Source organism: Acanthochromis polyacanthus, chromosome 15 (genome assembly GCF_021347895.1).
Source record: "Acanthochromis polyacanthus isolate Apoly-LR-REF ecotype Palm Island chromosome 15, KAUST_Apoly_ChrSc, whole genome shotgun sequence".
NCBI classification, from domain to species: Eukaryota; Metazoa; Chordata; class Actinopteri; family Pomacentridae; genus Acanthochromis; species Acanthochromis polyacanthus.
Window position 1 is genome coordinate 7408148 of NC_067127.1, and position 17582 is coordinate 7425729.

General features: G+C 41.2%; 1 protein-coding gene across 3 annotated transcripts in view; it reads right to left on the reverse strand.

Moving 5' to 3' along the window:
* adam12b (ADAM metallopeptidase domain 12b) overlaps window positions 1-17582 on the reverse strand; it is a 98224-nt gene that overhangs the window by 10699 nt on the left and 69943 nt on the right. For 2 of the 3 annotated variants that reach the window (XM_051960239.1, XM_051960240.1), the window contains exons 13-21: window positions 17161-17250; window positions 15942-16137; window positions 15721-15829; window positions 15027-15225; window positions 11656-11733; window positions 9612-9720; window positions 9110-9296; window positions 7279-7387; window positions 3026-3277 (exon numbers count right to left, since the gene is read on the reverse strand). In XM_051960239.1, the coding sequence (XP_051816199.1) occupies window positions 3026-3277; window positions 7279-7387; window positions 9110-9296; window positions 9612-9720; window positions 11656-11733; window positions 15027-15225; window positions 15721-15829; window positions 15942-16137; window positions 17161-17250 (1329 nt within the window). The remainder of the gene's footprint in view (window positions 1-3025; window positions 3278-7278; window positions 7388-9109; window positions 9297-9611; window positions 9721-11655; window positions 11734-15026; window positions 15226-15720; window positions 15830-15941; window positions 16138-17160; window positions 17251-17582) is intronic. The other variant, XM_051960241.1, reaches the window with a different exon arrangement.

Sequence of the window (17582 nt, forward strand, 5' to 3'; positions counted from 1 at the left end):
ATCTTGGTTTAAGATTATACATTATTCTTCTTGTGAGAAATATATAAAAGGTATACACACTTACATGTCTGTACAATCTGATAATCAGCCTACTTAGTGCGTTCAATTAAGTTTTTATATTCTGCACCGCCTGGGTTGCAGCTGAAAGAATGAGGTTAGAACTATTACATGCAAGAACAATACATGTAAGTACCACATTCATTTAACAGAATATATAATTATAATTATAGTCAGATCTACTTATGGCCTAATAATCGGCTAGTGATAATAACCCTGTTAACTTACACATTCACACTGTGTTTTTTTTTCTTTTTTTTCCCCAAGTTTTCCGTTTGGCTGCTGCAGCTGTGTTGCTTTTAGTCTGTATTATGTGTTTAAATTTGTTTTATTTGTCTAATATTATAGCTGATAACCAGCTTCATGAGACCTCTTCCCCTGAATGAAGTGGTCAGGTTAAATTTAGTCAGATAATGAAAAGATATCCTGAGTATGTTGAACTTGCTACATAGTTCAGGCTTTTGGTCTTTTACTTAAATCAACATACAGATACATCAATGTAAAAATACTCCAAGTAAGCTCCTACAAACGCATCCATAGCAAAGTATAGTTCAAGTATGTTGCTTTTAAGAAAACATATGCTCTGGAATAGTTACAAATTGCAAGTGAAGATAGTTTTGACTAGTGCAGCTATGTAGCTATTTTAGGAGCAATTTTAGCTTTTCAGGATACTAAAACATATTGAAATGGAAGCATTTGAGAAGTTTCCTGTTAATGAATCAGAGACATCTGAAATAATACAGAGGAACTTACATGATACAGTTATGGAAAAAATTATTAGACCATCCTTGTTTTCAAGAGTAGCCCTGTACATGACCTGGTTCATTCACCCTTCACAACTACATTTGCCCCTAGAGTGGCTGGAGTGGGCATCAACTAAAAACTGGATTCATCACTGAAGAGAACCTTAGCCCAATCATCAACAGTCCAATGCTTATGATCCCAGCAAAGAGTAACTGGGCGTTCCTCTGCCTTTCCTTGATGAAGGGATTCTTCCTGCCCTGTGTGTCTTCAGACCAGCTCGGTTTCCAACTGTCCTTGCCGAACAAGTCACATTTCTAAACAGTGCCCACTCATTTTTAAGTTCCCTGGAGGTCTGAGGACAATTCCTGACACAAGAACGGATGAGTGCACGGTCATCTTCTGGGGTAGAAAGAAACAAGGGTAGTCTAATAATATTTTTCATGACTATATAACATTTTTGTTCAGGAGTCACAAGCCAAAAATGTTAGGTTTAATTTTTTGAAATTCACTGTATTTAATTAGCTAATGACATGTTTTTTTCCCCAATCTGAAATACAAATTTGAAAACTAGCTTGCCTATATGAGCTCAGTTAATTCTCCCCACTGCTGCTGCTAATCTGACTGATTAACCTTGAAGGTATCTCTACATGCTTCCCTCCAAATCCTTCACACCCTGCTCCCACATCTGGGATTATGTTGTGTTCTTTTCCCCAACAGAGACAAAGTGTCATATCACAACGTTAATGTCGTCCTCTGTTTAACAGCAGCACACATCTGCCAATTCCCCCCATGCACCCTGCTGTGGCTCAGAGAGAGTCGGCATCCAGCGCGCCTCTCCTCGCCGCGCTATTACAGGAGCGGATCAGGATTTGGATCCAGCGCCGGAGCAGACAGATGGATTTACTATCTCCACTGCATCCGATACTGCTGGCTCAGCAGAAAGCACTGCCTTACTCAGGAGTTGGGTCACAGCGAGGGAGACAGATTGGATTTTGCTGTCGATACGTGGGCAAGTGAACTGACTGCAGTGCAGAAATGCAGCGAGTTCTGCTACACTTTGCTACAACCTTTTAGAAACGACCATACAGGTGGCTGTGCAAGTTTTAGACCATTAACTGCAATTTGCATATATTTTACATCACTGTGGCTCATTTTTAAAGCTTTTCAGATTTATTTCTAACTTTCAATCCACTGGTTTCTGCTAATTTCAGTATAAAATGCAAGTAAAAAGACTTAGAGCTGCTTGACATGTGTAATGCTTCACAGTGAGCATTTCTTCTGCTATTTTTATCGTCAAAGTTCCTGTCACATGGTAGTTTATGGTGATTTTTAACTCTTCATTTGTATTTTTCAGGGAAACTATGACATCTAAGGAAAGAGTAAATCAACTTTTATGCTTTCTAACATCAATCTTTGTGAGTTTTATTTACTGATAACTTGCATTGGCCTTGAAAACAGTAGTTTACAAAATTAACTCCGCCAAATATCCAAAGAAGCTCTGAAGCTTTCATAATCTTCCTCAGCAGATGCAGGCTCCCCACTAATCATCGAGCCTCTCGATGTTTAAATGAAGAACTTCTGATCCAGTCAGCGTCTCATCCAAGGTCATGAGTGAACCTTCGATCTCCATTTTCTAAGCCAGCATGGATGAGGTGGGCTTAACGCGCTTAGAAAAATGGAAATCGCCAACATCTGCAATTTCATAAATACTAAGTAAACTTCATCTGCTGCGGAAGATTGCATTTTTAGCAGCTGAATCAAATCGAAGATGTCAGAGTGTCCTTAAATGCCAAGGATTCGTTGGGATCCACTAGAAATCTAACTTTAATAAGGGAGAAAAGAAATGTTCACTTCAACCTACTTCAAGCAAGATGTAAGTGTCTGGCAGGTTGTTTTCACACTTTATTGAAATAAAATAAAACTGATGGTTGCCGTGATATTGTGGAAAATCTATGTAAAAACTTATGGCAGGGTTTAGAAAATAGTCAGGAGTAATGCACAGTAAAATATACACAAGTTGAATTAAATGGGCTATGGCATATATATGGTCCATTGAAGTCATGGCCAACAAAAATAAACTCCCATTATAAGCTATTAGAAGACAATTTATGACAAAGCAAAAGCTGTAAACTTGTAGAGGTTGCAGTGAAGATCTAAGGCAGTCACATTAGTGCAGAATCTGCGCTGTATGAAAAGCATTCATCAAAGGTGTTTGAAAACAAACCTGGTCGGCTCGATACGACGGCTGCTGGCGCGGCAGGCTGAGAAAAGGCTGCACTCGAGGTGGCGAAAGGGACGTGTGGGCAGGAAGGACTCTGTGGTGGGCAGGCAGAAGAGGCAGGGTGGGCTGGCCGACACTCAGAGACACCGGCATGGGCTGGCTGATGTGCAGAGGCTGGTAGAGGGGAAGTCTGCGCAGGCTGTGGGAGTGGAAGTTGTGAGGCGGTAGAAGAGGCTCTGCACTCAGGAGAGACGGCTGAAAAGAGGATGAGAGGAAATCATCTTCAGCAAATTCCATAAGTTATGATATTCTATGAAGGTGAGCAGCGTGCACAATATGAGAACCCTGAAACTCATGAAAATATTTCACATCAGAATTCTTCACATCAAGTTATTTTTGACCATTTTTGTTGGCTTTATTAGACAGGTTAGTTGAAAGGCAGACAGGAAAGTAGGGAGAAGAATGAGAGGAAGACCTGCAGCAATTCAATTCTATTTATATAGTGCAGATTCACAACATGGACTGCACAGTGTTTGGTGGTTAGCACTGTCGCTTTGCAGCTGAAAGATCCCCGGTTCAAATCCCGCCCTGGGCCTGGGATCTTTCTGCATGTTCTCCCTGTGCATGCGTGGGTTTTCTCCTTGTACTCTGGCTTCCTCCACAGTCCAAAAACAGGTTAATTGGTGATTCTAAATTGTCTGTAGGTGTGGATCTGACTGTTTGTTTGTATGTGTGGCCCTGTGACAGACTGTGACCTGTCCAGGGTGTCCCCTGTCTTCACCCTAAGTCAGCTGGGATAGACTCCAGCCCCCCGCAACCCTAATTAGTATTAAGTGGTGTATAGATAATGGATGGATGGATTCACAACATGTGTCATCTGACAGTACTTAGCATAGTAAGTTACAGACCTTACAAATTATAAACACAGAACAGAAAACCCAACAATTCAAGGATGCCTTTGGATTCTCTCTGAGCGATGGTGGGAAGGAATGAAAAAAAAACAAGAATAGAGAGAAGCAAAAAACCCTCTGACAGAACCCTGCTCAGGAAAGGCGGCCATCAGCCTCGACTGGTTGGGTGAGAGTGGGGGATTAACGCACAGCAGACGAGAACAAACAATACAAACAGAGCAATGGGCATCTGAACACCTTGTTGTTTTATAGGAGAAGATATAAGTCTTCTGTATACTACAGTGAGCCAATGCAACATAACTTCATTCGAATGTGCACTGTTGTTTACGGCTTGAATGACAAAGTTAATCTAAGTATAAAGTCTTTCCCTCATGTGATATGTTCAATGTCAGCTGACGTTTAAAACCTTAGATAATCTTGCATCTCCTGAATGTAGCTGTGTGGCTGAAATGTCATGAATTTTTCCCGCTTTACTCAGTTTTAGATGAAAGTAAAACCAAACATCAAGCAACAACTTGAAGTATTTTTATCAGCTTGTATCTCCCCGAGTGGTTCCAACCAGACTCATTAGCAGCTCTGATCACATGCTGCACATCATCAGAGGAGAAAAATCTATTTTCTGAAGTGAGACAGAGTGTGAAGTGTTTGCATCCATCTGGGTCGACCACACCTGGGTTGAATTTGAGTCTCTTTTGATTTGAAGCATCTATTCTTTTTTTAAATGCATGTCTGGTCCTGGTAGGGTTAACAGACTAATGAAATTCTGACACTTTGTTAGACAAAATGATTATTGATTAGCTCAACAAATAGTACGTACGTGAACCCACTGAACCTTAAAACCCACTGACAGGTTTGAAAGTTGGCAGAATTCCACAGTTTATCAGCCAGAAAGTGTAAAAACAAAAACACTGAATATTCAATGGTCCTTGAAGTACTCGTGTGTGACTCGTGGTTCCATTAGGAAAATGAACCAAATCTAAGCTGGAAATCAGGGTATTTAATCACAATGACTTTCGACATGCTTCATTTAAAAAAATTACCAGGAAGAAACCGTTTGCTTTAAACAGCTTCTGCAGAAAAATAACAATTCTGTGCTCCTCAGGATAAGAGTAAAACCATTAGTGGGTCAGCGGCTAACCACATGTCAACATGACAAAAAATCTGAAACTTCTCAGCTGAACTGCAGACTGTGTTTACATGTCAAGTCAACTTTATTTACAGAGCACATTTTAGTGCTTTGCAGTTCAAAAATAGCAACAAGACAAACTGTAAGGATTTATACAGAACATGATGAACAAGTCCATGTATCAGGTGTCAGCGCTCGGCTGCAACTGAAAACCAGGAAGTACATACGCATCTTCAGTAGGTACTTGAAGGTATCAAGACCCCATGTGCTTCTAACTGAACAGGTAAGCAGTTCCACAGACTGGATGCAGCTACAGAAAAGGCTCGGTCACTTCTGTTTCTGAGCCTAGATCTGGGAACTTTAAGGACCATCTGACCTCAGCGATAAAAGTGGAGCATGGACATGTAAAAGCTCGGATAAATAAGAAGATGCCGAACCATTTAACACCGTAAAACAAGCAATAAAATCTTTAAAACAATTCTAAAATAGGCAGGAAGCCAGTGGAGTGATGTGCTCCCGTTTCTTTGTCCCTGTTAGAAGCCGATCAGCAGCATTTTGTACCAGCTGGAGCTGACAAAGAGACATCTGGTTCAAACTCACACACAGAGTTACAGTAGTCCAACCTAGACGTGATGAAGGCATGTATGACTCTATCAAAGTCGTTATAAGAGAGAGAGGGCTTTACTTTGGGCAACAGCCTCAACTGAAAGAATCCATTTTTGACAACAGAACTAATTTGTTTGTCAAATTTAAAAAGTGTTGTCAAAAATCATAGAGCAGGTAGACAAGTACGGAAACAAATTATAACGTAAAAATGTAAGTAAAATATCTACAGTTTGTGGAGGTTTTTTTTCCAGTGTTGCCAACAGCTGTAGACACTCGGAAAAAATGGTGCACGTTAATTACAGTAAAATAAGTAATCGAAGATATTCTACTTTTTAATTTTTATCATTTTTTTGCATGTCAGAATACATTTTTGAGTTCTCTTTACTTCTAGTCATTGGTCGTGCCGTTTCCATAGAGGTGCAGGACTTTAAAAATGAGCCCACAGTGAGTAAGAATGGCCTGGCCTGAGATTCGGAGGTTTAAATGATCATGAAGAAAGTATTTGGTTGCATTCCTCAGCTGACGTAATGAAAAGCGTTAACGTGAGATGTTAAGAAGCAGAGGAGCCTTCAAAGGTAAAAGTAAATTCAGGTCATTAAGCTCACATTAGTGTGAAAAAGCTGATGTCAGAGTCAGTCGTAAAAGTGGAAAACAACATTAATAGATGTGATGTTCTGAAATGGTAAAAGCCAGAGTCCGACCACATGTCCTGACCAGCTGTTCGCCCTCCGATCCAGAACAAACCAATAACGCCTAAAATGGCCAGAAAGGATTTGGCTGCTGGACAACACACACACACATGCAGACACACTCACACACACACATGCTCACAATGCAGATGTATTCAAAGACCTGCTGCGATGCTGCCTGACATCTGGACATCAGCGAGTGGCTGAAGTCGTCACAGTAATAAGAATGGACAGGCTGCTTCATACAGTCATTCTGATACACAGCGGAGCATTAAAGATAAACCAGATGAACTTCTACGCTTATAACAAATGCAATTTTTAAATAAAATCGCTGCCGATACAGACGAGCGCAAACACAAATCAGATCAAACACACACTCATGCATATAAATGCTCGCGTCTTTATTTTGTCACCCAAACTAAAGGCAATCTCCCACCGTGCTTATCAATTCCAATAAACAAATCAAAACCCGTTTTCTTCCTATGCCTGAATCAATCAAATCTGCTCTCTTCTCTCAAGGAAAAAAAAATCTTTTCATCACAAAGAAATATTAAAGGAGCTCGAATAATAATAACCTGAGTCTTATTTAAATGGAATTATCTCTCAGTTAGAATTTCTCTGTGTTCCGTGAACAAAAGCGCTGTAATTAATATTTCTTGGAGAGAGATATAGTGAGGCTGAATCAATTACCCGGCCAGCTCTCATCTTGTTTTGTCAACAAGGATGGAAACATGGCGTCGCTGGGCTGAAGCTGGGCTGCAGGTTAGTGGAGTCCACGAACAGGGATGCCATTACAGATGTAATCACATGACAGAAAGGGGCACAAACACTTATATGGGCTAAATATATGAGTGTATATGAACAAAACACATGCACAAAGCTGTTAGACTGATGCAGCAACAGACACACTGTGGAGTTACTAACCTTGTACATGCTGGCTCCAGAGGGTTTGGGTGGAGGCTTGCGTCTTGGTGTTGGTCTGTACATGGACTCAGTCCTGATGGGGCTCGTTGGCCTCTTGGTCTCCACGGATCTATGAGCACAACAAAAGAGTTTAAAGGCCACGTCTGCATTTTTTTGACCATTTCACATTTTGGGGATATTTACTCCACCAAGGAAGTCGGTGGAGTTATGTGACAATCGGCGTACGTGCATGAATCAATCAATCCTTCCTTCCTTCCTTCCTTCCTTCCTTCCTTCCTTCCTTCCTTCCTTCCTTCCTTCCTTCCTTCCTTCCTTCCTTCCTTCCTTCCTTCCTTCCTTCCTTCCTTCCTTCCTTCCTTCCTTCCTTCCTTCCTTCCTTCCTTCCTTCCACAACGGATTTGGATGAAATTTTCAGAAATGACACAAGGACTAAGTGATCAGATTTTGACAGTGATGCAGCTTATAGTCTGGATCTACATATTTGTTACAGATTTCTGTATCATTGTAAGATAGCGTCACAGCGTCACTGTAACTATGACAACAAGTGAACGCTGAGTCAGCTGCCGGATGACGATAACATGATTCCAGTCCTCCTACAAATCCACCCCTGCGGGCTTATCTGTCGGAAATGACACAAAAAACAATTGATTATTTAATCAATTGTTCCTTGTGTCAATAGTTTCTGAGTCCCATCCATTCCTACCTATTTATGTCACGGAATGTGGAATCTATACATGACGTACACATACATAACATGCCTGTGGTGAGCACAAGGTCATGTTTTATTAAAGATTTCATCTGTCAGAAACGATATAAAGACTGAGCAGCCTTGGCAGAGCACTGAGCTCTCTGAGTGCTTATCTTGTTATTCACTGTGGCCTCATTTCTCGCTGCAATATAAAGTCTTGCACGTCTACGGAAATAAGCTAGAACTCAAAAGTGTCCTTCAAACAGTGGAGTCATGAAACATACAAATATTCTATTTTTTTTTAAAAACAGAATTTGTTTTTGACCTACTTTTAAATGTGACGTGTGGAATAAATTGATTTTGATAAAATATCAGGATTTTAAGGTTGGATTTTGGTTGTAGTTTTTCGGTAGAACGGTACATCTCAGACGAGTAGAGAGAGGAGGGTCAGAAAGACGAAAATCTGTCAGTTTTTAGTTTTCGGCTGCATTACTGTAATTTTGGTGATTTTTAAAATACATTCTGCATGTCAAACCTGGGGAATGAGGGTAAATATTAAACGGAACAATTCAGAGACTACTTGAACCCACAATGATCATTTTTTAGCCATCTTGAGGGCTGCTGAAACAAAAAATGTGTGACTGACACAGCATCACCTTTTAACTTCAAATGTCAAGCTTTCTAACAGCTGTGAAGGACGATAATTTGGAGGGAATGCTCTTTCGCCTACAAGTCCAATGCTCGCTCACTTTTAGTCCTGAAGGAAATATCTAGCTCTTCAGCTGTTGCAACCATGTTCACCGGCTTGTTATGAACCGTGTCTCTTTGCTGTTTAATGGATTCACAAAAAAAATCAACCAAAATCAGGCGAATTTTGCTAGATTTTGGTTGAATTTTTTTGTTAAAGTTTTTAACATTTTTAACATTTATTTTTCCCCACCAAAAAATGTTCAAAGATTTCCCTGAAATGTTGAAAATGTGAAGTTTCACTGTGAAAATATATATTTTTCCCACATTTTCAAACGAGGGTTATAAAGAGTCAAGTTGTGACTTTAACGTAAGAATTTAAATTTCTTCATGGGTTTTCTGTAACACAACCCCACTCAAACCTCGCCGTTGCTCTGTTTTGCGCTGACATGTTACCTGAGTTTCTCCAACGTGCTCTTCCTGTTGGCGAAGAAGAGGCGCAGCAGAGTCTTCCTCTTCAGAAAGATGACTACGGAAGCTAGCAGCAGGCTGACCAGCGTAACCAGGACTGCCACAGTAATGATCACGCTGTCGGCTGATGCCATATATGACAACACGCACATTAATACACACACACGCACATCTACAGCACGGAAAAAAATGACAGGACATAACGCAAAGACCGTTACAGCTAGGCCACGGTCAGCAAACACAGTTCACATTCATCTGCTCTTCACTTGTTTATAAAACTACAGCGTAATGTACTACTGGGTGGATGGAGAGTTTGTGTTGTTATAGGAAAAGTTATACTCGGGTCCAAATCAAACATCAATCCAGAACTGAGTCTGCAAGAAAAAGATGTACAAGGTGCAGCTTTGTGTTCTTGTTTATTTCTGAGTTAGCGTTGTTGTCTTTCTGTCTAGATGAGTGAGGATAGAGATTAAAGTGTCCACACTACCTGCCAGTCTCATTGGCCCGCTGTCAATGCTTCCACCAAAGCCGGATTTCTCACAGAGCGGAGGGGCCCAGTGTGCTTCACAGTGGCAGTTCTTCTTGTTGTTGCAAACCTGAAAGCAATGGCATTTTAGTATAAATTAGATTCTATATTTTTTGCATCCAAATGGGTTTAAATGGTCTTGTATTACTATGAGTTAAACGCCGGATAAACTAGTAGATGACACCTTTACATTCAGTCTAAGATTAACACCAAATTAGTTGGGTTTTTGTAAATTAAACGCTCTTTCAATATAAAAGGACACCGAGTGTGCATACTAAGACTCATAATAGATAAAACATGTGCATGGGGGAGTTCATCCCGAGAAGCGTCGGGTTTCCAGAGCAGAAGTTTGATCCAGGAGGATTCCCTGGTGAGGTAACGCAGCCCAGCTGTCAGTTGGAGGGAGGATGGAAAAGCAGGGAGGCACGGAGGGAGCTGTGCAGCTGTGAGGGATTTACATCGAGCACAGACATACAGTCAAGTGCCTTCCCTGCCTCCAGGCTATGGACACTCCTTCGCACCGGGTGACGGGGTTAAGAGGCACTTGGAGGAGGCTCGGAGGCAGGCGTGATTTGGGGGAGTTTTATGTTTGTGTGAAGAGAAATGTTACTGTAATACAACATGAAGGAACACTGGAGCAAAGGAAAAAGGGGAAATGTCATCGGCTTCATGTTTTATGTGGAATTAACACACGCAGAAAAAATGAAACGTGAGTAGGCACCTAATTCTTGGAAATCCTGTTGAGCTGCAGATGCATAGTAAAAACAGTTACACAGAGACAGATTATGTCCGCTTTATGCTCATTTTGTAAAAGCAATAAATAATTTATACTGTCTGGGGACATCTTGTATATTTGAAATGGTACTAAGATGGCACTACAGTCACACACCGAGTGTCACAACATAATCAGGCTCTCTGCTTGAGATTCTTATATCAGTGTATTTGATATATGAGAAATAACATTTCGATGTATTTGTTTATTGAAGATGTGGAGTTCATTTGGGTTCATGGAGAACAAAAAAAACAAACAAAAAGAAAAGCGCTTTTAACCTTCGTAATAAGCAACCAAAACAGACGGCTCTGGGTGCAGTCAATACATGTCTTCAAATATTAAACTGAGCTGAATCGCAGGCAAATAGGAAATTCAGAGACGTACTACTTTTCCAGTCAGGTCTCGTACTGTGCGAGGTGTTTGACAAAATGGAAGACAAATTGTTTGGGCAGTTATTTCTGCGGGAGGGAAGATGCAGCTCAAGACCACACACTTAATGTGAAAACATTTCTCATGCAAAGTCATTTTTAATGTGATTATGTTCCTTGCCGTGAGCCAATCAGCGGGCAGCTACCACTGTATATTTGTGGCTGAGTATTATTTTTTATTTACACACTAATTTATTTCAGGGATGTTTGGTGGATTGTGAGACAATAAGAATGAATAAATTCAGGATCATGGCTTGGATTTCTTCCTGCACACGATCTCGAAGATCACTAGCAACTGTGAGCTAACGGAGCCTGTAGTGAATGTGTGAGCCACAGAGCTAAACAATGGAGTAAATAAAACATAAAAGTGTCCTTTGATGAATTATAGATAGGAGATGCTATGAGAGAAAAGTGATCATGTGTGAGCAGACACTGTTACTTTTAGATTGCAGCAGATTTGCCGCTGTGGTCTGCTGCTAAGCTGCATCTTCTCCCTCTGTGTAGTCAGAAGATGATGGACAACACTTTAAGGAGACCCTAAATGATGCTGTTATACAGGATTGATTTAACCTCAGTAGGACAATGAAGATTGATTGTACGGAATAGGAGCGGCTGCTATAACTCACAGGCAGCTCTGCTATTGTTTGCGATTATAGCGTGGAAATGCGGCCACCTGAGCGTTCAGCTGGTCCAAAAGCAACTAAATGGATAAACGCAGAATCCTACCAGACTTGCAGACCGGTTTCACAGGCTACAGTGCATAGTTTAACAGTAAATGCACAGCTAACAGGCACTTTGCACTCACCCCACGTCCGTTGCACTTGCCAGAGCACTCATGCACACCAAAGACGCTGACATTCTGGCACTGCCGGTTCAGGCACACCTATGAAGAGGAAAGCATCATCAAACATTTCAAGATGGAGAACAGATGAAGACAAATGAAGATTACAGAAGAAGAATGTTCAAACATCTGCTGCACACTTTATAATTATTTTTCTTGTCTTGCTCAAATGTGAGAGTTGTAACCTGCCCTGTGTGTTTGTATTGTATCAGGGAGTTGAATTAAAAATCCATAAATTTACATGCAATTTTGAAGCCTGACACACTAGCCAAAGAGATGTTTGGTGCACGTGTACACTAAGCTGTGCAATTTTGCTTTCAGGTGCACATTATCACACAGCTTAATGCAACGCAGGAGGCGATGACGCACTAGGCACAATACGCCGTGTATCCTCTGGAACAAACAAAAACATCAGACTGGAAAAAGCACAGCTGCCAGTTGCTTTTATGTAGAAAATAAGGCCTGCATTAGGAAAGCAGTTTTGAGCTCTCATCTTCCTCAAATTGCCAGTGCTGGGCAGGCCATGTGCTGCCAACTTAATGTCCTGATTAGCATGGAAAACACAAAACCTTTTTTTGTGGTTGTTGAGAGGAACAAAGGCCCATGACAAACACCCACCTTCAAGCCATCAGAATTTTGAGATAATGTGTGGAGTTAACTGCTGACCTGGCTGACGGCCATTTTGCACACAAAGCTCAAAGGGGGACCAAAAGCCTGTTGCCAAGTACCCTTGTGGTGAATGTAAAAGCGTACGAGGACTTGCAGGACAGTGAGATCTCTACATGTATCTGCTAAATGCATGTTATCTCCACATGCATGCAAGAAATGCCTCAGTCATTTTTTATCATAACTCAGCCCGGCCAAATTTCCCCCAAAAAAGGCCTTTCACAGGCTAAAGCCACAGCTGCAGGGGGGTTTGTCAGATGCAATCATCTTCAATAGCTGAGAACTACTGAGGAGACATCATGCATATCTGTAGAGGAGCACATGTGGACTGATTGTGTCAAAACTTTTGCAATATTTTCATTATTAAAGGAAAAGATGAGAAAGCTCAAGGTCCTGGATGCCTAAAAAAAATCTATCACAGACAACTAAGAAGTGGAAGATTCTGGAGCTTTTACTGATAACGCACGCAACATTTCACCTGGAAGCATCTGGATGACGCATTTGCACTAATGAGCCCAAAGTCTGTGCTGGTTCAATAGATTTGCTTTAAAAATTAACGTTTGCCTATTGACGTGGAAGAGTGGATGACGTTGGCGATCCTGCCCACGTGAGCTCCGTTTCATATGGTCTCGTAACCAGTTTGCCCTTAATCCATTACTGAGAACAGATCTTCTAAGTGGCAGGCGCTCCAACCCAAAGTTAGCGGCGTCTTGCTTGGCAGGAGAAGTGGCTGACATCAGCTCTGTATGGAGGGAGGCTTTGACGAGAGCTCACAGAAGAAGAAAAGTTGAGAGGCACACCTAATAAAACAACTGGTTGCTATGAGGGTCTTGTTTAGAGCTACGCATGATGTGTACAGACGGATCCCTAGATTCACTCTAGAGTTAACTTTATTAGACATTTTCTATAGAAAGTGTCTCTGGGGAATCTGTTCTAAAGAATGCTACACTAGGTTCATAGAGTTTTAAGCCTTCTGGGATCTCTGAAGAGGACAAATAATAAAGCTGCCTTCTCTGGTCAGAGGACATGAAACAACAACTTAACAGCTAGCGCAAAACTAACAAAAGGACATTGGGAACAATCATAAAATATCTGTGATGCTCTCAAGAAGACAAAGGCCTATACACTACCGTGTAAGGTTTTGGGTCACCCAGACAATTTCATGTTTTCCATGAAAACTCACACATTTATTCATGTGCCAACATAACTGCATAACGGTTTTTTAATCATCATTGAGCCTTTCAACACTATTAGGTAACACAATGTAGCATTAGAACACAGGAGTGATGGTTGCTGGAAATGTTCCTCTGTACCCCTATGGAGATATTCCATTAAAAATCAGCTGTTACTAAGTAGAACAGTCATTTACCACATTAACAATGTCTAGAATGGATTTCTGGTTAATTTAAATAATTAAAAAAATTCTATGTGACCCCAAATTTTTGAATGGCAGTGTAGATTTCTGATCTGTGCGACACTTTATAAAGGCTCCACTATGCACAAGCGAGAACAAATGTAAATTTTTTGGAATGTCATACAGAAATAATATCTTAACCCTCTAAGGGGTTTGAAATGCGTGATATTTTGTGTAAACAATGGTCGTTGAACTAATCCTGTGTAATTTTTCAAAAGTTTTGTGAAGAAACACAACCAAAACCATAAAAGCCATAAAATCAGAATATTTAATCCAAATCACTTTAATCAACACGGTCCATTTAAAAAAAAATTGTAACCAGATTTTGTAAAATCAAAAATTCTCCACTTCTCAACAACCCAGGAAACGCTACTGACTCAGCTGTAACCAACAGTCATACGACAGAAATTCACTGACTTTTCGGCTGAACTGCAGGCAGTGTTTGCACAAAGCAGATTGAAGACACACCTGGAAACAAATTCCATGCGTGTTTCGCTGTTATGTCGGAACTGATTACGGGTCAGTCATCAGCTTAACGTACAGCGTTTCGTCATTACGTTGGAACTGGTCCAGTGGAACTAGTTGGTGAATGGAGCGGACGAATACGTCGTCATATGGTACGCAGAGTGAAATAATAGTCACGTGGAGCTATAAGATGGCTTTGTTCACATTTGCCGCCACGATTAATAATGCTACATTCATTAACTTCATTATGGCTCCCAAGCATAAATCAGAGTTACAGTTTACATTTTTTCCGGTATTTTACTACTGAGTTGTGTTTCAGCGTGAGCTAATGACCATTTGTCATTACTGTAGCTGTACAAATATGTAAACTGCTCGATATCATGACACACGTAACGGTGTTGTTTTTCACCAGAGTTCCGACTTACGGCGAAAATCGACTTACGTTCCGTCCCTATGGTGGGACGTAAGTCGAGGATCCCCAGTAGTAATGTTATGTAGAGTCACCATATTTTCCCAGTATTGGTAACACTTGGCAGCACTTGGAAAAACGTTGACACAAAGAACTCCACCTTAACTGTTTTGTTCGGGTAGTTTTTGGTGATGATTTGACATTCTAGATGTGTTATTCTGAACAAAACACACTTCTAGCCATGGTTGTGATGTTTCTATAGTGATGCAGGACTTCTCAATGTGGTGAAAAATGAGGCCACAGTGAGGAAAACTGGTTGGTTCAGAGTGTTCAGAATCAAATAAATCCTCTTTACATGAAAACACTACACTGATCACTCACCATGCTGTCTCCACACTTTGTACCGGCCAGAACCAGCCCAGGGTCCGGCATGTCGTCACCCAGGTAAACATGTGTTCCTCGACACAGGATACGGCCTCCTTCTTGCAGCGGGATGTTGGTTTCAATGGACACCGCGTTTGTGCCGATCACTGGCCGGTTGGATCCGCCCTGGCACTGAATTTTACCGCACTTTGCATCCCTGCGTACAACACACATACATAAGGAAATACACATTCATGCATAAAAACATTTTTTTAAAAACATACGGTGCGACTCTTAATTAAAAAGGCCTCACTCTGGCCTGTCAGTCATGGACAAAGATAAGTAAGTGGAGAGAAAAAGATGAAAAGAGTGCTGAAGAGAGCTGCAGTGCTTCAGTCCTCCGGTCATTAAAGCAATTACATCAATTAACAAAGAGCTTGATTACAGAATTCACCCAAAGGAAAAAGATCTTTAGAACAATTAGCCGACAAGAATAGCATGAGATGACTCATAAATACTTTCTTAGACTGCAATTAGCCGCTATCTTTCTCAAATTATGTTTTTCAACCATGTAAACTTTTGTTTGAAGATAACATGTCAGATCTCACAACATAATGATGATTGCTAATGACACTACTTAAGCTAATTAGTCGTGTTATGCACAGTGATTTCCCTGTACCTCGACCACATCGGTGCAGCTGCACAGTCTTACCTGGCATCGCATTTGGCAAAGGAGCCTTTGGAGTCCTTCCCACAGTTCCCGTAAGGATCCCCTGCAGAGTTGACTCTCTCGAAGCAGATCCCAGGCGCAGGCTTGGCTCCTGCGTAGAGACAAACAAGGAAAATAAAATCATCAAAAATGAAGCGAGGGATTCCCTTAGAAGAGCGGAGATTACGCTCACAGCTCGACTTATTAGTGGCTGTGGATTTTACCTGGTCCCCACAGGGTGATGCATTGTTGCTCGTGAGTCTGACAGATGCCGTTGTAGCAGTAGCCTTCAACGCTGTGGCAGGCGTGTCCATCATGCAGATAAACGTTGGCTGGGCAGTGAGGGCTGGCTCCGGTACAGAACTCTGGCAGGTCGCATGAGTTACTGGACTCTCGGCAGAGCGTGCCAGCCGGCTTGAGCTGTAAACACAAACATTTCAGTAAGGCCGGTTGAGAAACAAAATCCCCAACACTGCTGACTTCATCTAAGTGTTCGTAGCTTTGGGGCTTTGTAAACGCTGCATTGTGTCTTCACTCAAACATGACAAGACTGTTTGTGAGAATACGTCAGTGAATGTTGGTACAGAATTTCGTAGCAATCCTTTGAGTAGGACTTAATATATTTCAGTGCCATCTATGGAGCTGTTTTGCTTGCAAGCTTAAAAATGATATCAAGGAGGAAAAGTGTTTTCAGTCGTCTCCTGCTGCATCACTGATGGGTTTTAAAACTAAAACTGCAGGTGAAGATTTAATTAATGACCACCGTGTCCATGAATAATGATTGCCTCCACTTCTTATTAGAGAATCCACTAAAAATGATAAACTAACGCCTGCAATGATTTCAGAGAAGATTCTAATTTATCTTCTATGTGCATCTTTTATATTCAGTGTTTTGCTGAATACCACTTAATTTCTTTCTTTCACCTGCATTATCATGTTCAAAATGAGCTCTTCACACAGAATATGAGGCTACATCTCATGAAGAACATTGTACCCAAGTGATGTCTCATGATTTCTTATGTTGTGAGGTCAAACATGCCTTCATGTAAAGCTCTAAACACAATGAATGCATTTAATTCTCTTCAAAAAAGGTAAAAAACAAAAAACAAAACTAAAAAAAAGATTTCCATGTCAAACAAAAACCACTGATAATTCAGTGGACGTGACTCTCAGGAAATCCAACTTGAACTTGCCCTCAATTCAAACCTGCCTATTGAGGTAAAACATGCAAAGTTGGAATGAAGTAACCTCAGAAGTTAAATCGCCTTCACAAGTATTATGAGTCTCTTAATAACCTTCCATGAAGAATTAACAGAGTGTCAGAAGGGTTTCAGAAAGCTTTCAAAATATAATTTCAGAACTTTTGATTATTCAGACGGCATACAGGCATATAAAGTGGAATAAAGAGATCCAAATTTGAGGGAGTAAATGTAAAACTCTTACTCTGCAGTCTTCACAGCACTGTCCGTGGGCGCACACAGCGTCTCCCTTGAGGGTGCACGTGGTGGCGTTGCAACATGGGTTCATACATTCCTGGAATGAAGCAAAGAAACCAGAACAGTTAACAGCAACATGTGGAGCCGATCACCGCCCTGAAGATCCTCTGTCGGCTGTCAGATCAAGGCTTCCAGGTCAGAGGGAGCAGCCTTCCTGTCCGGAGATGCCTGCCCCGACCTGGAGACCTTTGAGTGGAGATATATGAACTGAAACTCATATGTTTTGGATTTCTCAGGACCTTCGGACTTGTCTGAAGAGCAGCGTGTTCAATGCAGCGACCCAAAAAAAGTGAGATCTGGTTGAGACAGAGGAAGCAAAAGATAGAAATCAGGTGCAGCCCTTGGAATGGTGCGTGTTCAGACCTCCGC